Raw genomic sequence first — 24,224 nt, 5'->3', positions numbered from 1 at the left:
AACCAATATGGATTTCCATCCAGCTTAGTTTTTTAGAATTGGAAGGCTAAACAACTTACTACTCCGTTCCCACAAATCCCCGACTTTTTCACATTCAAAAAATAAATGCTATATGTTTCTTCGTATTGCTACATGCAGAAAGAACATTTGTCACTTGCTATAAAATGAAACCTGTGTAAGTGATGATTCAGAAAGATGATATTGTATAACATTTTAAATTGAAATTCTCTCAATTTGTTATCCAACGTACTAAATCTAGGACGATAAAATGTTTTCTCAATTTCTTTATTTGACAGATTATATAATAATGCTAAGTTATGAAAACTAACTGGTTGTTTGTCCGATACTATTGATAACTCTGCCGGTAGTGGTCGAGCGCCAGCTTTTGACATAAATTGTACATCCCCATGACAACGTTTGCCTGATCGGAAGCCAATTTCCAGTTAAATTCTGTTGTTTTTTATTGAAGGCAACTTCTTTATTATTGTCATAGCCAACTTTACTATGGCCAAGACCATATCTGTTTCAGAGGATGTAAGTATAGTACTCAGTTTTCTTTTATTCCTTCTGCAAGTAACCAAGGCAGGTTTTCGAACTTGCAAAAATTAGTCGCTGAATCTGAGCCGTACGCCCGGCCGTACGGTACCGGTACGGTAAGGCCGTGGAAGCTTGCCCCCGGTGCTCCGGGTTGGATAGCGGGTACGGTAGGCGGTATGGCACGGTATGCTGCAATCCGCAGCTTCAGCTTGTTCATCCATTCAGGTGAATCTCAAGTTCGGTGTTGTTGGTGTTGAGAGCATGGAATGGCAGTTAACCCTGCTACAGTAGGTAGATTTTTTAATTTGGTCGGATTTACTGCATAAGACAGCTGGCAGCCATCTGTTTCAATCAAGGATTTCTTGTTAAATAAAAACATTTTATTTATTTTTTTAAATTTCTCCTTGTCACACTCACAGATGGCTCGCTATCGTGCAGCCACCATGTCCATGGCATTAGGTTGTTGCATTAACAATGTGAAATCCCCATGACGGGCCTCATCGATTTTTGTCTTTATTTCATAACAAAATATATAAAAGGAAGTGTACAAAAAATAAAGATTATTCCACTTTGGCCTGAAATGCACCAAAACAAGGAAAAAATAAACTTGTTTTAATACATGTACGGTACATTACATAAACATATGGCCGTTGAGTCCCTGTACAGATCGAGCTAGAACTTCGGTCTTTGTATTTGGCGATTGGAGCCAACGGAGTTCACCGGAACAACCAACATAACAGAGACCGAAGCTTTTGGCCTAGGTGCATGCCTGGTCTATGTAGGAGACAACAGTCACAGCTCAGTCTGTAATTTAAATCACAATATCTAATTTAGTCGTTGACAACATTAATCACCAGATATTGTGATATTTGCACAAGTTGAGACGATTAAGATTTCGTCATAGGCTTAACTTTACATTTAGATTAAAAAGTAAAAAAAAACAACTACAAAAGGGAGGAGAGCTTCCCCCAGAACGTGATAATAATAGTCAATAACATAATTTGTCATTAAACATTGAATCATAAAGCAGAAAAATAAAGTTCGGAACATGACATTCTGCACAAAGATGTAATTCTAGCATTAGATCTAACATGATCAGTCTATGAATGTTAATTAATTTTTTTTTTCAATCTGTAATTTAATTGCAGGCCTCTACAAAAAATTTTTTCGTCACTTGCCCTGTTGGGCAAGTGATGAAAAAATTTGCTTGCCCGATAGAAAAAACTGCTTGCCCAATTTTTTAAATAATTTTTTCATTATGACGGCACTACTCTTATTTTTATTAAGGTATACAAAATAACAATTGAGAATCATGTCCAGTATAAAAGAACACACATTGAAAAGGATATTTTCAGCAACGTAGGCCCAAGTCTTTACGTTTATTTTGGAGAAAAAAAAATCAATGTTTTATGGGTATTTAAGGTTTTAAAAAAAACCTTCAACAAAAGTTGCTAAAATTTCATATTTTGCATCTTTAAATCCATGAAATGGCTTCCTGCGTACCATATTTCCTTAGAATTGCTTTCATTTACCGTAGTTGGAAAAGTAAGAAAGCCAGTGAAAAATGTTCAGCTCTTTATTGACTCGGAAAAAATTATTTTATCATCAAAAGTGGAGTGGCTAAAATTTCACATTTTGCATCTTTAAATCCATGAAATGGTAATTTATTTTCCATATTTCCTTGATTAAAAAAAAAATTAGTTGGAAATCATCAAGTCTTCTTCATCATTTTATGATATTCCACTCGGTCAATAATTTTATCTACATGTTTTCACATGCTACTTTTTTTTATTTTGAGGAATACCTGTTCACTTATTAATGAATTATTACTAACATTGTTTAATATTGTATGATTTTTAAGTAATTTTTTTCACTATGCTTAGAATCTTGGGTGTGTGTGTGTGTGTGTGGGTGTTTGTGTGACTGTGAGTTGAACTTTGATATAAATTAATTCAATATCTAATTTCTACTTCGCCTATTCCAGTACAATAACCTGTACTCAGCCATGTAATAAAGGCCCACATACCCTAACTTTTCCTGAAGTTCTTTGAAAACGCAGACTTCTACGAAAATTGCATTTCTCTATTGGGGAGTCTAAATTTGGTGAGAATGTATTCATTAATAACTTAAATATACATGACAATGAAGAAATCATCAAACTTTATTGGAAGTTTTGAATAATATACCCGAAATGTAAACTCTGTCTGAAACAGAAAATCACCATCATTGAGGCCTTTACTGAGCGAATTGTCCCCCAGAGCTCTGGCAGAGAGACAGAGCTCAGACTGGCTAGCTAGTATGCGCACGTGTGTGAGCCTCCCGCCGGCCTTGTAAAATAGATGGAGCTTTGTTTGATGATTTATTGTCTGATATTTACCTCATCCCCTCAAAAAGGGAAACAAATGAATTTTAAGTTATAATTAACAAATACGGCAAGTTATTTTGGATGTTAATAGGCCGTTTTGAAAAGCAAAGCCGAATGACAACTCACCAATGCGCGGTTACTAGACTCTGTGATTTATTTCCTGTGTAATTCTAATTATTTTATCACAGAATTGTGATATCGGAAGGGGGAAAATGTGCATTAGAAATTGCACATGGTGGTAGTCATAATGGACCCCTATACTACATTCAACTGTTTCCCGGCCATTGCGTTGATTTTTTTCATACCTGGTACCATGTATGGAAATACGTGGTACAGAAAAAATAACGCAATTTCGGAATTTGAAACTGCGCTACTTGAAGGCTTATTCATGATTTTGAGTGTGGATTTTTGATGATTTATGGAAAAGCGAGGTAAGGTACAGAAAAAAGGATGCAACAACCACTTGCCCGATCGGGCAATTGACTTTGAGAAGTGCTTGCCCGCACGTCATTTTCACTTGCCCCGGGCAAGCGGGTTTGTCGCGCCCTGTAATTGATAAGTAGTTTTTATTGAACATTTCTTCAATTACGTAATTGTAATTGAAGAAAGTAATTGAGCCCAACCCTGGTAATGGAAACCTTAATCATAAAACTATATAGGTCTAGAAAATTATTTACTATTGTGCCTTTCACCACTTTACATCTTTTTATCTGATATTATTTTATTACTGTATTACAAGTGGGGTACTTTTTTTTATCACTTACAATTCTTCCATTCTTCTAGATGAGTAGAACTAGAACTATATCATAAATAGAAGTACCTGGAAGTTACCTTTCTTAGGTTTGTGCTTTTTATAAGATTTCTAATAGTAAAAAGGTATAACCTCTTTGGAAAATCACCAGTTTGTCCCAAAAATTAAAGGGGAAAATCATCCATAAGAAATAATGCAATGTTAATCTTTAAAACTGCAGTTATTTCTATATAACTATATAGTTATTTCATATTTGCAGTTTGTCTGATCAAAAGAAATCTAATAAAGAAAGTGTAACTTCCTATTTTATTCTGGAAACGCCTTTCATGATATTTTTTTATGATTCCATTATTCCAACTAAAATAAAATGTTAGAGAGGAAAAGAAAAATCAGACAAGAAGATATAGGCCTATAGACTCTAGTGAAATTTTTTAACAATATCAAACAAACAATACACAAATTATGAATTTTTGAAAGTTGTAAAATTGGTAAGCTATTTACCTATGGAGACTTCAAATTGTTGTCATTTGTGATGAAATGGTTGCTCTTACATTTACTCCAATACATAAAATGGTTAAAATGTGTTTTTTTTGTCAAAAGCCTTACGTCAAATGATCCTTTTTTTATGAGGACATAAACATTATGCTACCTGTGTTATATTTTGATAATTGCCCCAGAGGAATAGGTACTTAGGGTAAAACCATAAATCTGTTATAATTAATTACATGGCTTTAATGGAAACTTCTCCCAACTACAGTCTGACCTCTCTTATCCGAACACTTTGGGACCAGCACCAATCCGGATCTGGGAGACCCAGTATCAAATACACGCAGCTGCCTCCCCAACAGCACATTGTATTGTAGTAGGCGTATAGACAGTATTCACTGCAGTGTTAGTGCAAATTATAGGTGGTATTTTTACGCAACTGAAATCGTTCAAGGGCCAAAACTCTTATATAATTTACCTGCTAAAATGATTGAGGTATACAACGACCATACCTGGAAAGAAAGAGAAGGACTCGATGAAACTAAGTTTTACAATTAGATCATCGCGGCGGGTATCGCAGCTTCGCAATGTCAGTCATTGTTATACTGACTGTAGGCTCAAACATGATAGATGGCGCTGTCCGTATTGAGGACTAGCGCTAGCTAGCGAGACGTGTTGTTTTTTCCCTGGGGAAAATAAAAGCGAATGTGATGAAATGTTTGCGCAGCGCCCTGATTTACTGGAAAATTATCCTGCCTAAGTTCTTTCAGTGATTTGGGTGAGATATTTTCATGAGAAATAATGTTGTAGGTATACTATATTGGAAAATATATGTAATCAAAGTGAGTTTGTGTATAGGATTGAGTTTAGCATATTTTTCATATTGCTTTCTCTCTGGTCAAACTGTTCTTAATAAGTAGGCTGAAACTGGACCTCGTATTTGGCTGCTCCAGGTCTTGCTTTTTTTCGATTTCTTCTTTTCTGTCTGACTCTGCTCCTGAACTGTTCTTGAACTTTCACTTTCATCCACCTTAAAGTTGACTTGACAAACTTCATTGTATATTGCACACAAGATATATATGATGCAAGGATCTTGCAGAGCGAAAGTACCGAATTACAAGACCCGATGCAGTTGTGCTCTAGCTTCTGAAACTATTGCAGGCTCACATTGTGACCGAATTGGCAATGCACACATTCATATCTACCCTAGATCTCTAGCATGCAATGCAGCTGACCATGCGCAATGAGTGCGCGCATGGGGTTTTCCCTCGTGACGTGATAATGTCGCCAGAAAGAAGGGGATTCCCCAGCACTATTCAAAACAAACCGAGATGGATGCCTCTTGCATGAAATTGGGTTCTCTTTCCCTCTTGCAGCACTGGGAGGCGTGATTAAATGAGTCACGGGTGGGTGGGCATGAGACTTTATTGGTAGATCTGGAACCCAGCTGCAAATCAGGCCTACGTGTAACTCCTTGTTTATATCAAGTTCAATATCATAATGTTAGTCAAGACTTAATCAAGTCCCCTTTTTTTATTGTTGAAATGTATTGACAGGTCCAATATCAACAGAATAAACTCAGCAATTTAAGGGAGTAAATTGCATGCTCTAAAAAGGCGTTATTTATACCATATATACCTTGCCTGTTTTTTTTTGTTTTTTTTTATATTCTAGCAGCTAATCCTATGTACAGGGCTATAACAAGACTTCACCCCTCCCAAGATAAACTGCATTAGCGAGATTAGAAATTCCTTAATTTTTCCTTATTTGTTGTTCCACAGACAGATCTAATCATACAAAATGCATTTTGTCATTGTTAAACATAACTTAGACCTATGATTAGTCTGAATTAAAAAAAAAAATGACTTTTATACCTGAAATTTTGCCTTTCACCTTTTCCAGGCTAAATACTTACCATTAATTTATTAATAATCATTGTTTTTTGTATACTTTATTTGCAGACGTCCATAGCTACATCTGGGAAATGGTTTTGGAAAGAAGAAACACAATCGCTTGAATTCCAACCAAGGTAGTAAAAACAAACTATTTTCATGACTTTGTACAATGTTATATGATTAGTCATCCAGATCAACCCTAACAATCAATCCTAATGCTTTACATTTTTTATGGGACTGTCAACTAAATTCTGTATATGCAATTATGACAATAATAATCATAATTGTTTTTTTTGTCTTTGGATTTTGGTTTATGTAGCCATCACAACTTTGGCAATGATGTTATTTCATTCAGATTCTTTTCCATTTACCTAAATATACATGTATGTTCTTAGGGAATGTTATTTATTTATTTTTTAACAATATTTTAACAGGATACCCAATCAACATAAAAATTGCTCTCCCTTGGGGTCTTGAATATTAAAAAACAATCACAATATATCTTGTTATGCGCCGTAAAATAAACATGAGAAAATGTACATACATTATGATAGAACATAATAGTTGAAGTCAGATATGAACAAAACTATAAATATCTATCAACTATGCACATTAGAAAGAAGGGAATATACATACATAGAATATAAAGGATATTTTTCTTCAGTTCATGCATTTTTCCTTATTCAATTGAATCTCGGTAATAGTTGTAATTGGTAAGTCATCTATACTTTCGTTATGCTTTGTTTTCCAGTGCTACGCAACCACTCGACCAGAAAGATAAGAAGAATCAGAGGAAGAAAAATCATACATTTGGAGAAACAGGAAACAAGAAAGATAGGTAATATTAAACATTGAATGTTCACATAATTATGTATACCGGTAATGTATTATAATTTCATATCCACTTTGTAACATGTTTGATCATCATACTTTTCTACAATCAGTTCATTTTATTGGCGGTACTGGAATTAATGAAATACTCGCTAGCATGATGATTTTGGTATTTCTTCACCTAAATTTGTAATTTCAGACATTTTCATTTGAGGTAGGAAAAATTGATCATTTGTTTACTGGTTATCCTCTAGTAATTGCAGTGGGTTTGCCTAATTTCTGGCAGTGGATAAGGACATCATGAGTTTGGAGTTTTGAGTTGACTTACCCTTTTTTTTTTTTTTTCAGAGCCACGCCCAACCGGTTTGATGCCAAAGGTCAAGGAGGATCAAAAGGGAATCAGGGTGTTGGTGCTAGGTCAGCAAAATCACACAAGGAAAAGGACAAAACTGTGACATTGCAGAGAGTCAAGTGTAAGATATATCAATAGTCTCACAGAGCTGCCAAGTAGTACGGATTTTCAGTATTTAGTACTGAAAAATGAGAAGAATACTGATGGTTTCATGCAAAATACTGATTTCTCAAGTTTCAGGTTTATGTGTTGTCCTATGGTATTTCTTTGAAAATACTGATTTCCTTGCCAAAATACTGATTTTCAGCTTTAAAAATACAAAAATGTTCTTGTTCAGGTTGGCAGTTCTGGTCTCATGCCAGGGACAGTGGAATGAGTTTCAAAGTGGGGGGGGGGGGGGGTGGCTAGCAAGCATATAATCACAAATTGATGGTCATTCTCACACTTTTTCATATTGTTAATGAACCCCCCATCCCCGGTCACCCTGGTTCCTCAACCCCTGTTGTATGGTTTGAAATTCTCAAATGAGGTCTATACTTGTATCTCTTTTTTTTTTTGGGGGGGGGAATTACTATAGATGTTTCCTTTAGAAACTTTGTGAATGAAATACCACTTACTTAATTAAAACTGGTCAGTCATCCAGAAGTAAGTATGATGTTAAGTTTCTTTCATGGGTAATTTTGAAATACAATGCATATTTTTCTTCATAATCAACATTTACTTGGAAATTGACAGCAACTAGACAGGGCTTTATATTTCATATATCGCTAGAGTTAGCATCATATTTCAACTATAGTTCACACAAGAATAAGTTTATATTTCAATATCAGGCTCGATTGCCTTTTCTCAAGCTTATCTTTTTATTTATTTCATTTATAGCTGTTGCGCTTTTCATGCTGAATGAAGTCAACTTTTCCACAGAATCATTTGAGATTTGCTTATATGAGTAAGTTATGCCAAATTTCTTTAGGTGTTTCTAATTTTTTTTGAATGCATGATAAGATAACATCACAATTTCTTTCTTAATGTTTCTTTCATTCATTACATAAATGAAGCAAGCTATGAAGAAGAATGAATTAAGCTGCTATGAATGTTGATGATGATAATCATGAAGGTGATGATGACGATGATGATGACAGTGATGATGATGTTGATGATGATGGTGATGATGATGGTGATGATGATGATGGTGATGATGATGGTGATGATGATGATGGTGATGATGATGATGATGAGGTTGATGATGATGATGGTGATAATGATAATGATGATGATGGTGATGTTGGTGATGATGATGATGGTGATGATGATGATGGTGATGATGATGATGATGGTGATGATGATGACGATAATGATGATGGTGGTATTAATTTTTGTCTCGCCTGTATAATAGAGTGAGACTAGTATAGGTGCCGCTTTGAAATCTTAACCAAGGTTGAGTTTTTGAAATGTCATCACAACTTAGAATGTAGATGGACCTAGTTTATGAAACTTGGACATAAGTGCAATCAAGTATTACTGAACATTCTGCCTGAGTTTCAGGTCATATGACCAAGGTCAAAGAGCATTTAGGGTCAATGAAACGAGACCATGTTGGGGAATCAATATCAAAATCTTAACCAAGGTTAAATTTTTGAAATGTCATAACTTAGAAAGTATATGGACCTAGTTCATGAAACTGAGACATAGCGGAAAGTGTATCACTAAAGATCCTGCCAGAGTTTAAGGTTACATGACTAAGGTCAAATGTCACTTAGGGTCAATAAACTTTCTGGGGCATCTTTTTGAGCTCGGCAGCCGAAATTTGTGACATTGTGTTACAATTTTCATTGGACCTCATGGGGATTTCCACGGCTCTTTATTAGTTTGCCATGGCTCTTTGGGGCATTATGAAAAATTTGGGGGTATTACCTGGATATTTAGCTGGATTTTCATTGCTAAAGATGACTTTGAATAATATGACTATTTACATTTGTGTCTTACTTCATTCCAGACTAGACCAATTTGATGAGTTTCTTCTCGGATTACTGAACTACTTTTCAAGTTACTTTGACAGACTTGTTTTGGAAAACAAACCCAAACAGATGACAACGTAAGTACAAATCTGCCAGTAAACCCAATGTAAGCTTGTCACATGTGTGTGTATATCAAGATGAATTCAGAATAACATTTTTTATGGAAAGTACTATTACAACAAATCAACATTAAAATTGTGATTCGCATATTACATTACAATTTTTTTAGATAGTCTATAGCCACATTTACAACCACAAGCATGTTGGTTACATTACATTGTTAACAAGCATGGTATACTATGGGTACAAACTAGAAAGTTTTAAAAGCTGTGCAATATAAAAGTCCATTCAATTTTAATTTAGTTTGCTTGAAACATGATAATGATAATAATGTAACATATGAAGTTAAATCCGCTCTGCAGAGTGCTCAAGGTGCATAGAGAGTTTAGGTTATAAAAAGATTTTTTTTTCTTAGCTTCAACAGAGGAACAAATTTTTATGTCTTCGGGAAGGCTTTTACACAAATTGTAATAATGAATGATCAATGAGGGTCCAAACTTGTTAATTATGATAACATTCTGTTTCATTTTGTATAAATTAGTGAGCCCAGTTTTGCAGAGCAAGCTGCGATGGCTGAAATTACAGAACGCATGGATGTAGCACAGAGGCATCTTGCACGAAGCTACTGTATTCTCATCCTTGGTCTTGGCTTACAGGATCACCATCACATGGGAAGTGGAACGTAAGTGGTATATCAAAATATCTCACAAATAGATTTGAGCGATATGATCAGTCGCAAATGGTTTATTTTCAGTTGGTCTAAAGCCAATTCGTCCAATTACCAACTTGTCTACTATCATTTGGTCAACCATCAGTTTGTCCACTAGCCACTTGGGATTTCGTCCACCTACCATTTTGTCTAATAACTAGTTGGTCCAATAGCCCTTTAGTCCATATACCATTCGGCCTAACTGGACTAAGTGTTATTGGGTGAAATGAATGAAAATTAAATGGGTAGTAGACCAACTGGTTATGAAGCGAAATGGTCATAGACGAATTGAAGAGTAGACAAAGTGATGATTGGACCAAATGATTATTAAACCAAATTGTTGATAGGCAAAATGTTGATGGACGGAATGGCATTTTACTAATTGAAGGTAGACCATGTGATGAGTGGAAGTGTTGGCAGTAGATGAATTGATAATTTACTGTCTCTTGAAAAAGACATGATTGTTCATATAGGGAAAAAAAGGACACAATCAGTCCTCAGAAGCAAGAAGGAGCATGCTTTGTTTGTCCAGACACATGTGCATGCATGCTTTTCTTCATATTTAGAATTAGACATTGATTTAAATGGATGCATCATGCATTCTAAATAATGGCAATAATAGTTTTCCAGTGTTGTTGATTCAATCAATTACAATTCTTGTATAAGAGAGGACCTTGCTTGCGTCTCATTGAATTTCTTGTTTAAGTTTCTGAAGCAGCACCATATACAATACTTGGCCTGGGATCAAATCGATGACCTCCTGTCTTTGAGGAAGGCGGTATACCGCTGATCTACCATACCTGGTAGACACTGAAACCCTCGTTCTAAGAGCTTAAAGATCAAGTCCATCTCAAATTAATGTTGATTGAATCAATAGAGAAAAGTCAAACAAGTATAATGCTGAAAATAACATCAGAATCGAAGTACAATGAGAAAATCATAACATTTTAAAGTTTCCCTTATTTTTCCCAAATAGTCATAAGCACAACTCAGTGGCATGTTAATTAGAGAGTCAGTGGTGTCCCCTCACTACTTCTTTTGTTTTTTACTGTTTGAATTATAGAATATTTCAGTTTATACAGATTTGAATTCAAGGTCCAACTTCATTGAACCAGATAACGTTAAAACAATGGTAATACCACATGTTCAGGGAGGAATATAACTTTGTTTCACAGGACAATGATGAGAATATTAGAATATTTCATATTATAAAATACAAAAGTAATAGTGAGTGGGTGACATCATCAGTCCCCTCATTGGCATACTGACCCGGATATGCATATAATTGTTTTGTGAAAGTAAGCGAAATTTAAAAATGTCATCACTGTCCTATATTACTTATTATTTTGATGAAAAAAAATTCATTGTGGTGCTTGTTGATTTTTTTTCTTTTTATTCATATTTACTGTCTTTGGGTGGATTTGTCCCTAAATGTATGAACTGTGAAGTCTCCCTACTTGAGAAACTCCTTTTCATAATCCATCAGTTTTCTTTATTTTTGTTATCGTTTTTTTCTGGCTTATCAGTGACATTGATTAATCAAAAGTCCATAATAGAATGTGTTGTTTTCTGGTTTATCTTACAGGCAAAGACAGTCAACTACAAAAAAAGATAGAGAAATATATGAAGTGAGTACCAAACGAACTACATCATTATACCCCCACCAAAAAAAAGTTTATATAAGAATCAGTGTACGGTCAAGCAGCCGGTAAGAGGTCAGGCCATCGCAAATCGTCAGTTTTTAACCACTTCTCATGAAATTTGGCTCACACATTGCTCTTGGGGTGAAGATGGGCAAGAGAGATGTTTTCCATGTGTTGAAACTGCATGGGGGTATCAATCACCTTCAGAGATATTTCTGGATTTCATACATGATAATGTAAACTTTTATAGGATTCCTTGAATGACTTAAATGAAATCCTAATGTATGAATGCTTTTAAAAATGATCAAAATCAGACCATTTCTATATTTTAAATTCAAGGCCACTTTTGTATAGGGCCCCATTCTATATTGTGGTGTTGTGGCCCAGTTAATTAGTCTCCGGACTTTGAAACAGAGGGTTGTGGGTTCAAATCCCAGCCATGGCGTAGTTTCCTTCAGCAAGAAATTTATCCACATTGTGCTGCACTCAACCCAGGTGAGGTGAATGGGTACCTGGCAGGAATTTATTCCTTGAAATGCCGAGCGCTGGAAGCTAGCTGCTTGAGCTACAACCGGGGTAATAATATCCGAGACCTTTGGAAGGGCATAGAGACGTTATTCATAATGTGTTAGGTGCTCTACAAGAACTGACTATTATTATTATTATATTATAGCTCAAATTGGAAAAGTGGCACAAAAATCTCCAAGGCCAATAGGTTAAGTAACAAGGCATCCATAGCCATTGCCTTTGATGGTCTTTGATCAATCTAAGCCCTGGAGAATATACCGATTCCCAGACAGTTTGTGAATTTCAAATTACTTGAAAACTATGTGAGTAGTTTGTTTAAAAGTTGAAAATCATCTAATGATTGTTTTATTTTTAGAGTGGGTTAAATATGTCAATTTTAACGTTTGGAAAATATTATTAGAGTAACGTTATTAGACAGAAATAATGTAAGTATTTCAAATTCTATATCCTTCAAAATAAATGAATAGAATTTAGGAACTGAACAGCAATGTAATTTTGCCAATAATGCCGATATTTTTTTTTCCTTCTTCACTTTGCCATTGGAATGATTAATTCATGCTATTTTTATTTCTTCCTTGTTCAACAGACATTGTACAAGTTTTGTGTATATCTGGTATGGCTGGTATTCAGGAGGAAAGATCATGATCTAATCAACAAAGAACTTGGAAGGTTTGTTATATTTTTATTCTATTGAATACAGGCTTCAAGGAATATGAAAACAAATGAATTGATATTTGAGTAAACTTTTCATTTTTGTCTTACCTGCTATAGCAGAAGCGAGACATACGTTCTGCTTTTCCAACAGTCACCACTGTTATTTAAGGTCAACAAAGTTAGGATTTTATTATCAAATTATTTTTTTTTTATCAAATGTTCGAAAAATTGTTCATCTTATGTGTTTCCTAAGTCAACACTGCTGCTATATTAAATTGCCTAATGCAGGCAAGACTGCCTTTTGAGTTCCACTTGTTTTGTAATAAAAAATCTAAGTTTATTGACCTAAGATGACTTTCGACCTTGATTTGACCTTATGTGTTTTGTTATATCTTATATCATTCTCATACAAGTTTCATGGAATATGTTTGAATTCGTTTGACATGATAATGTTTAATCATAGGACTGATTCTTAAAGTGATTGCACAGATAATTTTTTTTGTCAGTAATTGCATTTTCTTTACTTCATCATCCCTTGTAGGCTTATTCATGAACAGAGCTATCTTATGCTAAGGAATATCTTCCCCATCATCATTAGTCTTCCATTGCACGCCATACATTAGGAGATTCAGCCTGTTGCAATAAGCTCATTCTCACATTCCCGTTAGACTCTTCTATCTCTTTCTTGGTGACTTTTTCCTATTCCAACGCCATAATTTTGTTAGCATTATCTTGAACTGCAACTTCAATAGTACTTACAGATCTTAGGATATCAGATATATCAGTCTTGAATGAGTCTAGCTTTGCATTGACCTGTATGGAAAGCTGTCGAATCATGCTACCGATTTCCCCAACTCATCCTTGCCACGCTCCGCTGACTCGCTGGTCGGTGGTGGCCTCCTTCTCGCACCAGCTTACAGCTCTGCTACCTCACCACCACATGACGCTTCATTTACTGTCAGTTTTTGACATGTTTCTGTCCATGTCCTTTTCTTACAGGTCTAGATCTCAGTTCATACCCCTCATGCTAACCTTTCTATCCTTAGTATTCTTCTGGCTCATTTTAAAACCAAAGAGTCATTATTTAAAAAAAATTTGTGATCTTTAACGCGAGCATGCGAAAGGTGGTCATTCCATATCTACAACCGGAACTGGAAATATGGATTTATAATTATAGGCAATCAGTTTTATCAGCTTCAATTTTAATCAGCTTCATGTTATTTAGCCTTCATGTGTATTTATTCTTGTTTTACTTTGACTTGTAGAATCTTGCGATCTGATGTATTCAACCCTGCTCTGCGAGTCAAGAATTCACCCGAAGAAGACAATGAGAATGAAGAAGAATTCCTCAGAGATATTTCTTTTGTTCCAGCCATCACTCCAGCTGAAAGAAGAAGACAGAATAGGTATGGCAAGGGATAATAAGCCTTTGTGGCCTGTATTCTGAACTTAGGTTTAATTTAAAATCTGGTCAAAAGTTGTGGTTTAACTATGGATGGCCAATGTTGACATAAATCTCTAACAGTAGAGGTTCTTAGTATCAGCTCATTCGACTCTCAAATCTTAATGTCTGGTAAGATAAACTAGTTAGATGTCTTTACTGCTTAAGAATTAGGGAAGAGCACTGTTAACATAAGAAACATACAAATGTAAACAAAATTGTAACATTTTTTGCTTCCCATAAGTTTAGCACAGAGTTAGACCATGGTCTAAGTTAAACCTGAGTTCGGGCCCTTGTTTTCATTGTGCAGTAGTTTTTCTGTCAAGTTCCATAATTGAATTGTGATACTTTTCTCTGTCTAACTCGCTCCTATCCCTTACCGAGTTGAAACATATTGTGTAAAAGATATTTCAACTCAACGAACTTACTGGGTCTTGATTTATATTGGATCATATTGTATTAACAGTCATGTGCTATTTAACTGTATTCCTGTGCTGACTGCCGTTTCACAAAGCTAATCAGAAGTAAATCATGACTTGGTGAATGCCAGGTGACCCTTTCTTGTGATAATTGATATATCCCTGTGTAGCTCACTTACACCTAAGAACATGCTCCAGTCGTGCATAATCTTGTGTGTAAACCTTTGCGGAGCTGTACTAATAGATTTATGAAACACCACAGTAATTTGAATAATATTTGATTGAATTAAAAACTGAGTTACTTGTAGGGCATTTACTCAGTATCTGGCAAATGAAAATTTGAGATTGTATTCTAGACAAGACAATCATGGAAATCCATGACATTTAGGCTACACTATCTCTGTAAAGATTGAACATTGATATTTAAATTCATTTTCATGGGGAGGAGCATTGGTTTTCATTTCATATTTGTAATATTACCTGATAATATTGTCAGTTGGTAACCGTTATATTTCATTCTTTGTAATTGTTATTTCTCTTTTTTTCTTTTCTTTTTTCCAGAGATAGACCTTCAATTACAAATATAATCAAGTGAGTATAAAAATATCAAGACAAGTGCAATGATTTACAATTAAAAATAAGTTTTCAAACACCTATATAACTTTCAACCCAGAAAAAGTCCTAGCACATCAGGGTTAAACTTGCCATCTCTCAATGATCTCTACCAAGAGAGCGTTGCTTCTAAACACAAAAAGTATGAATTCAAAAGTAATATTCTCCAGTTTTGTTCTCTATAATATTGCTAAACAGATTATGCAGGACCCCACACACCCACTCTACCAGAACTTAGTTACTTTCAACTGTTCAGGCATTCGAAGGACTGGGTCTCGCCCGTGATTAGCACCCTACTCATTTTGAATTTATTGTTTGATAATTGTTATATATATAAATTCTGACTATATTAATATGGATATAATTTTTAAAGGCTCACTTCTGAAAACAGACACACCACATTATGCACATTCCATACTCTCAATTACATTTACAATTGCACATGCATGCTAGAATTAAATCCATTTCAAACCTTAACCAACAATAATATTATCATAAAAAAGCAGAATCAACTGATAGCTTGTGACTCGTAATTCTAATTCTTGTGTATTGTATATTTTACATTAATCATGTATAACGAGTTAAAATGATTTCCTTATGTTGACATGTTATCACAATCTTTTGTTTTTGTTTTGTGTATATACATTGCATATCTACATGTATGTAAACAGGTGAAAACGGAATTTCCTTTCTAGACAATAGATTCATTATTTTATTCTTATGTAAATAATCAAATCATTATGAATTATCTATTTGTTGCACAAAAGTGTAAAACATTTTTCTTTTTTTTAATGTTCATTTTTAATGCAGATTAGACACAATACTTTAGAAGGTGCATCATCATGCGAGCATGGCCAATCAAATAATATTTAATCTGATGTTTCTAAATAAATGTGCTGTTATCTCTATCTTATCCACTTACGATATCAGGACGAGATCACCAGTTCTCAAGTCATTACTTCCTACTCCCAAAGAAGCTAATGAATATTTGTTTGGCAAGATGACACTAGATGCATCTGGGTAAGTAACAATATCAATATCAATGACCATTTTTCCCCCGACACCAAATCAGCAAACTGTTGCACATTTTTGGGATCAAACTGCTTCCTCAGTTTTTGCCTAATGCTCATGAGACCTGGTACACAAATTTGTTTTAGAGTGAATATGTACAAGACACATTTTTCAAAATGTATGGGAAACTGTGTTGCTATGGTAACCTTTTTATGGCGATAAATCAGGCGAAAATCTTGTGGAGCAAACTACTGCCTCAGTTTTCACCCATGCTAATGGGATATACATTGAGCTTGGAGTCAAGACATGGCAAAATGCATTCCTTGAATATGCTGAATAACTGCATTGGATTAGGCTGCTGTTGTGGCGTGGGAGTCTTAATTGCTTTCAGTGATATTTCTAGTATCAAATTGGAATACTGATCTTTTGTTTTGTGCTTTATTTTGAAATATGAGATTATCATCATCAAAACAGAATTTCCAACTATAAAGCATGCAGTGTAAAACCCACACATTTATGTCATCACTTACACAAAGATTCTACTTATGTACTCATGCTCTCTTGATGCACCCAATTGATCCCTAGAAGTAACTTTTATGATAAAAATTTAACTTCTGTTTTTTTTTTTACAGAAAATCTCAAACCCCAGATTCTAATAAGGCATTGGCTGGGAGGGGAAGACCTACCTTCTTCAAGAAAAAGTGAGTAGAGTTTATTTTGATATCAGTTAAACATATCTCCTGATATATTCTGATAGCCACAGTTTACCTAAGCCTTCGTTAACTTAGACCACACTTTTCTTGAATGCCAGTTGACAACTCATTCCCCAAGTAAAAAAGTATTCTTGTTGTATTGTTGTATTGGGCCAGCCAAGAAGATTCAACGGCAATCAGCTTGAAGATGTCGTTAACGAAGCTGTTCGTGATCGTCATGGCCCGGCTAGTAATTCCGGTATCAGGGTGAACCTGATTAAGAACTTTGTAGATGTATATTCCGTAGCTCCTTCCTTTTCCTGTACCTCTGCTTGCTACTGTTTGGCCGGGGGGCCTTGACTGCTTTCTTGGAACCTTTCTAATAATGCAGCAAAAAAAAAAAAATTAAATATCAATTGTGTCATGAAATGACAAGAATAGGTAAATGAATTTCAATTAATTATTCGGTACATTTTTAATACCATGAATATGAAATGCAGCATTCCATTGAAGTGTGGTCTAACATTCTGGTTGAGATCAAGGTCAAACCTTGGTTTGATAATCAGAATACCATACATCTTCTCTATCAAGGATGTGAGTAAAGTGATGAATCATAGGCAATAATTTTAATCCTATTATCAGTGGAATAGTTTTAAGATCGAATTTAAGTGTACCTGCAAAAGCATTAGTTGTTTCACCAGCGAAAAAAAGATTTGCCAACCAAATGAAGACTTTTCTAGATTTATTGTATCTAATGGAATGCAGATGTAACCACTGTTTGAGAATATAAAACTAAGTGACTTATTTCCTCCTCAAGATGAGTTTTCTCCTTAGTTTTGTGCAATACGGAAAATGGAAATAATCCCAGAAAGTTGAACATAATGAACATTAGAAAAGTTGGGTTTCCTGCATACACTTTGTATGAACAATATATTTATTTCCATTCTTGCCACATGCAGCATTGGTATCATCGGTGAACCGTTGAACCAGTTCAACCCTCAGACCCTGGCACCTGTTGGCTCAGAGCAAGATGAAGAGACGGAGGAGGACCAGACAAAGAGAGAGTAAGTCTTTGTTAAGGTTTATAATCACTTGGTCTACAAGCAGTTAGTCTACTTCCTAGATAGTCTAATACTACATGAGCTAGACCCATTTGGTCTACACTATGCTTAAGCTGATACCCACTTAGTCTAATTTTTAGAAAGTCTAATTCCACATGGGATAAACCCATTTGGTCTCCTCTCAGTATTGGAATAATAGCTGTTTGGTCTACATTTATTTGGCCTAATACCCACTAAGTCCAATTTTTATTGTATTCAATTCAATTCAGTATTTATTTCCAAATTCATTAAAAAGAACAAAATGAGAACAAAAGTATATATACACAAAGAAAAAATAAATAACATAAAACAAAGCAAAGGTATCAACAATCAAATTTTGTATGGTACTATTGTGTGTTTTTACTCAGCGGAGATCTAGTGTCACTATTTTTTCTTTTATATTTGTGATATTTTATTTCCAATAAAATGTCATTACTTATCCACACTTCATGCTTTGTTATGAAAAATTAATAGATGGGCCTGCTTAAAGTGTTTTTCATTACTCATTTTGTGTTCATAAAAAACATTTGTAATAGGTTTTTTTTTTATTGGTTATCAATCATATTTTTGTTGAAAAATGTTCAGACTGAATTTCTAAAATCAAACTCTCATCTTTTTATTAATAATAGACATTCCATGATAAATTTTAATTTTCTATCCAGCTCATTGTCAAACTAATATGATAACATTCATTGATTTACCAAATTTACATATTTAATGTACATGTACATTATTATCAATTTACATATTATTCATAATGTTATTCATTTATTCATTAACAATTTTATTTCATTTCAATCTCTCTTATTTTACCCCCATTGCATCCATTTCTCATCAATTTACTTTTGATCTTAATACCTAATTTCATTTTCATTGTAATTTATTAATTTTGCCTTGATTTTGATCTAATTTTTCTATTTTCATTGCTTTGAGAAATCTCCTTGTTTTAATTTCCATAGTTAGTAAATGTTTTATTTTTTTGTTTAGATTAGAAATAAATCCTTAACTTATATTATGATAGGTTTAATTATGATTGAGTACATAAGTATTATTTTGATATGCAATTGTGCATTACTTTGATATGCAATTGTGCATTACGGATCAGTAAGTATGATGGCACATTTTGACAATCATAAAATGCATGGACTTCAATGTCTTTGGTTTACAGTATTTTTTTTACAAATTTGATAGTGATTTAATTTATCTATTTTCATTACTTTGCTTAATATGCTTGTTTTCATTTTCATAGTTAGTAAATGTTTTATAGATTTTGTTTTTGTTTAGAGTAGAAGTAAATTCTTAACTTTTAATCAATTTAAGTGTGATCAAGTTTTTTATTATTTTGATATGCAATTGTGGATTAGTAAGGATGATGGCATACTTTTGAAATCATAAAATGCCTAGACTTCAATTTTCTTGGTTTAAAATATTAGTAAAAATAATCTGAAAAATTGCAAGGACATGAAGAAATGAAACAAAATAAGTGTTGATGAAACATTTGTATATAACAGAGTTAATAATTGTTGTCTTTTTTTGTTGATAATATTCAATTTACTTCAATTCAATTCATTTATTTGACATCCTTTAAAACACATGCACAAGGATCATATGATACAACAGAAAAAAGTAAAAGAATTTGGCAATAAAAATAGTAGAAATGTAAAAGAAACGAAAAGAAAAGAAAATGTAGTGGTTGTAGGAAGTAGGAAAGGCCATTGACCTGTCAACGGCCTTGATTACTTGATTATCGTACAATTAAAAAGTCTAATAGAATAATGCCAAAAAAATGATTACCGCCATGAACAATACTGAAAGTATTTGTGTATTGTTCTCATAATATCAACACAATTCTTGATATGAATGAATGCCAGGTATTTTGCTAAGATAACTAACCAAGAAAATTCAAACAAATTTGGAAAAATAACGTACAACTCTTTGCTTTTATACTACCATGTTTTGCTGTTAGTAATACTTTGCTGTTAGTATGTGGTAGACTAGTGCATGAAGTTATGTTTATTAGCTTTGAAAGGTAAAGGTATTTTTTCATCACACTAAAAAAATATATAATTTTGCATGCAGATCATGTACATGCAGGCAGTATTTTTGTCATGCACAAGTTTCACAGGAAATTAATTATAGCTATAACTTTCAAGTAAAGCTGTGGATGAGTACAAAGCATTTGGTCCACCTCATATTCCTATTCTGACACAGTGTAATGAAAATGAATTACTATTACTGTAAATACCTTTTATCATCGACATAGTGTAGATTGTTCATCTTTCTATAGATATTTCCTTGAAAACATGGTCTTCTTGTGCTATAGTAAATACTCAGTAGGGGATCCAGCGGAGTAAGATACAACACCATTTCATGATCCATGTTGTTTGTACACAATGCATTGTGTCTAATCCCCTGCTGAATCCTCCCCTGGTTATAACTTGCTGAATTTCTTATTCAACAACCTTACCTCTAATATGATATAAACTATTCACCTGTTAGGGAATGTGTAGTTTGATTTTCCTCACCGTTCTTTTCTTTGTGCAAATATTTGTTCTGTTTTTCCTCAGAGGGTTTGCAGGGACGCCAACCAAACCAGCACCGATGCAAGGTAAGCCCCTGCTTTACTAAATATCAAGTTATCTTATACTTTCATTTTTTTATGTTGTGAGCGCTGCTGATAAAGTGGTAGCTCTGGCGGAGGGGGGATGGGGGGTGGAGATGATAGTTGCTTGTTGTATCCTTTGGCAAAAAGTTCTGTATAAATACAGCTCATTTTATAATATTGTGACTTGAGGCTGGTCTTGGACTTGGCCTTGGTCTTGTTTCAGTCTTGGGGCTAATTTCTTGAATGTCTCGGCAACAAACATTACTGAAGGTATTGAAGATTTTTCTCTTTAAACAGCTGATAAGAAAGTGAATATTTGGCAATGTAAATAAAAGCTTTGCATGCATATTTCAGATATTTGCATAAGGATGAGATTATTGCGCATGCCCATATGTGTGTACTTGTACCAAGTTTGAAGTTGATCTGTTAAACCACCCTTTATTAATAGAAAGAATGATTGCTCTCATGTTTATGTTTAATTTCTTCTTTGACCTCATTACCTCAAAATCTAATCAAAAAGTTTGTCCCTCTAGCAGTTTTCTGGTTTTTATGTCACTACTATATGTGTACAAAGTTTGAAGTCATTTGTAAAATAGCTAGCTCTTAAGTTGTCACGGGTATAAAACTGAGACAGACGACTCAAAGATGTGATGCCCAGTAATGGGTGTAGCGTGTAGGCATAACACTTGAATATTTCACCACATTGTCATTTGATAAGATGTAGGAATATATATTTTAAAGGTATTTAATTCATATGTTTATGCCTCAGCACACCATAGGTGTTTACTGGAGGCATTATCTCTTAAGTCCTGTCCCTTATTTGTTTTTGTGATAATTAAAGAACTGTTGGACATCTCAACTTTAAAACGTGTGCCTATAGGAGTGACAAAGATCTGAGTTTTTCAGAGGCTATCAAGGTCAAATGTCAAAATCATTTACATTGAATTTTGTTAAATTGAGCACATAAATTGCTGAAAATTCATGCTTTGAATTGAACTGAACTTCTTTCCATTTTCCCTTTTTTGTGCAAAAGGTGGAGTGAGCCGTCAGATGACTTCCCTGTCACAAGCGACAGATGTTTTCTCAGATGATGAAGACTGAAGTGCATACAGCTTGTTTTGTCTTTGTAAAAGATATTTTTATGATTCCGTCCTTTCTTCTTCTTAGAGATACCATTCCATAGATCCTATTATATCTCATATATGAACTTTTTCACCTTGATCAGTGGGCTCAAATTTGCCTTGAATAAAGTATGACATGCAAAAGAAATAAAATATATCAATATTTTGTTAATATATTTGTTGAAACGCAGTACTAGTAAGATGATGAGAGATTAACATGTACTATACTGATGATGTAAATGTTAGAGGTCAAATTGGTCATGAAATTTTGAGCACTGAGTCTATTAATCATAGGGGGCCCACTTGAAAGCTCAATCTAATATTCTGTTGGAGTGAGAAAGGAAGGAGATGGGAGAAAGAGAAAGGAAGAGAGACAGAGGAAGAGGAGGGGGTAGAGTAAGAGTATTATTAGAGTGTGAGTGCAAGAGAAGGAGAGAGAAGGGGGGGTTAACAAATGTTTCTATTTGCAAGTGAACGTACCTAAAAATAACAGTTAAAGGTTTGGTAAAGTTATGGAGCAGGCTAAGGGGGTAAGTTTTGCATCTTTATTTTTTGTATGGTACTTTGATTAATTGTGTAATACTAGATGATTGTTGCAATGATACCATGTTGATACACGTACAACTTTATAGATACATCCCATTCTACTTTTGTGTAATATTTCCTCCTCTGGTATTTTTTAACAATTGTCTACATTTGTGACAAAAAAAATCATTGTTGTAAAATGATTTCTGTACTTCCCTTTTTCACCTTTAAGTGATTTCAAAGAGCCCTTTGTATGAGTTATAATGTTGTGATTATTAGCTATTACAGTATCATTTATTTAGAGTTTGGTTTCTTCAAATTTTATTTCTGAAAAGAAGAGGGTGACGTACTTGCTGGGCAAGTTATTTTAAGGAACTTTCTGTGTATTTTGTATATCTATTTATTTAAAGAAAATATGCACATGTTTTAGCCATCTGCTTTGAGATTGTAATAGTTTCATTCATTTGTGAATTAGTCCCATAAAGATTTTGCATGGCATGGTAATTTGGAATAATGTTCAGTGTGCATTGTGATATGTATTACTAAGCAAATTTGGAATTACCAAATAAGTTTAAGATTGTTTTCAAGTGTACACTGAGCAGAAGTAGAATTTATGTCCCTACAGTTCTCATCTTATTACCTGATAAACAACAAGTATATAATCTGCATGTAGAAATAAAAAAAATTATTACAGTAATATAAATATGATAAAAAGGGAATTGACAAATGCGTGTCGACATGTATATTGATTCATGCTGTTTATCCCTTCCATCAATGATAAAAGTTGCAAAAAAAGTGGTGAATATACAGAAGATAAGAAACAATAGAAATTTACATGTATAAACATCTCTATCTTTAACAACGGTAATGTATATCTATATATCATATAATTTTATTGCCTTAATAAATATGAAAAAAAATGTTTAATGTAAAATGAGAGTTTTGTTTGAGTATTACTATGAAATGCAAAGAATATGAGGAACAATTATGCAAGGACAAGAGAATGAAAGGAAGTTTGCAGAACTGTTTGTGTAGTTGTTTGTGGTTGGATTGACAAATACATTGTGAAATTCATTATTTATATTGGAATTTGAAGGACATTTTAAGAATGTAAAAATTTGAAAGTCAGTGTAATATTCATGGGAAGTACATGTATTTCCAAATTTAGGGTAAATGAAACATAATATTTAAAATTTATATTTTGTTAAAAGTTTCTATTCTTGTAGCTGTTATATTTAATTTCCTTTGTTTTGTTTTGTCACTTGAAATTGTAAGAGACATATGAAATGTTATATGCATGAGCACATCTCAATCTTTGTAACCTAGCTGCCACATTTTAGTTCTGGAGGGGAAGAGGAGGGGGCTAATGTACATTATGGTGCCATTCTGATGACAAAAATTAGAAAAGTACTATTTCATCAAACTGGAAATCATCCCATCAGATGGGATGTTCAACAGACAATTTTTTTCTACTGCTTCTGAAAGATTTTATTTTTTAGTTTTAATAAACCACTAAAAATGAAATTTATACATTTTATATTACATAACAGCTGCGCGGATATGACGGTACAAATAAAAATATTTGAATATTTATAACTTTCTTTCCTTAAACCTTTACCACTATTGTATTTTTTTCCCTGGTATTTTCACAAAAAACTTCATCAGAGTGAATTTTCCCTTTGATCGCCCAATAAGCTCAACACTATAAGTGAGACTAGTCCTTTTAGACCAATCTGATTTTCATTATGGTACTATCATTCTGATGACATAAAAATTTAAAAAACACAACAAACTGAAAATCTTCCCATTAAATTGCTCAAATTGTCAAATGAATTAATGAAACCTTTTTCATGACAGTGAGTGGTGTGGGTT

General features: G+C 33.8%; 1 protein-coding gene across 2 annotated transcripts; it reads left to right on the top strand.

Moving 5' to 3' along the window:
- Window positions 1-384: 384 nt before the first annotated feature.
- LOC121418506 (protein phosphatase 1 regulatory subunit 36-like) lies at window positions 385-23,135 on the top strand. 2 transcript variants are annotated; one of them, XM_041612416.1, is made up of 17 exons: window positions 385-534; window positions 6,101-6,168; window positions 6,786-6,872; window positions 7,214-7,338; window positions 8,097-8,163; window positions 9,211-9,309; window positions 9,834-9,974; window positions 11,587-11,629; window positions 12,759-12,841; window positions 14,092-14,232; window positions 15,248-15,277; window positions 16,229-16,318; window positions 16,942-17,010; window positions 17,961-18,065; window positions 18,109-18,111; window positions 20,669-20,709; window positions 21,740-21,813. In XM_041612416.1, coding segments are annotated over exons 1-16 (1,182 nt in total). In that variant the 5' UTR covers window positions 385-504; the 3' UTR covers window positions 20,670-20,709; window positions 21,740-21,813. The 2 variants fall into 2 exon arrangements, with proteins under 2 accessions (XP_041468350.1, XP_041468349.1); XM_041612415.1 differs by lacking the exon at window positions 18,109-18,111 and having other exon boundaries at window positions 21,740-23,135.
- The last annotated feature ends 1,089 nt before the right edge of the window (window positions 23,136-24,224 follow it).

This window comes from Lytechinus variegatus, chromosome 7 (genome assembly GCF_018143015.1).
Source record: "Lytechinus variegatus isolate NC3 chromosome 7, Lvar_3.0, whole genome shotgun sequence".
Lineage (NCBI taxonomy): Eukaryota > Metazoa > Echinodermata > Echinoidea > Temnopleuroida > Toxopneustidae > Lytechinus > Lytechinus variegatus.
Note: the sequence above shows the minus strand (reverse complement) of the source record. Positions and strands in the feature narration are given on the sequence as shown.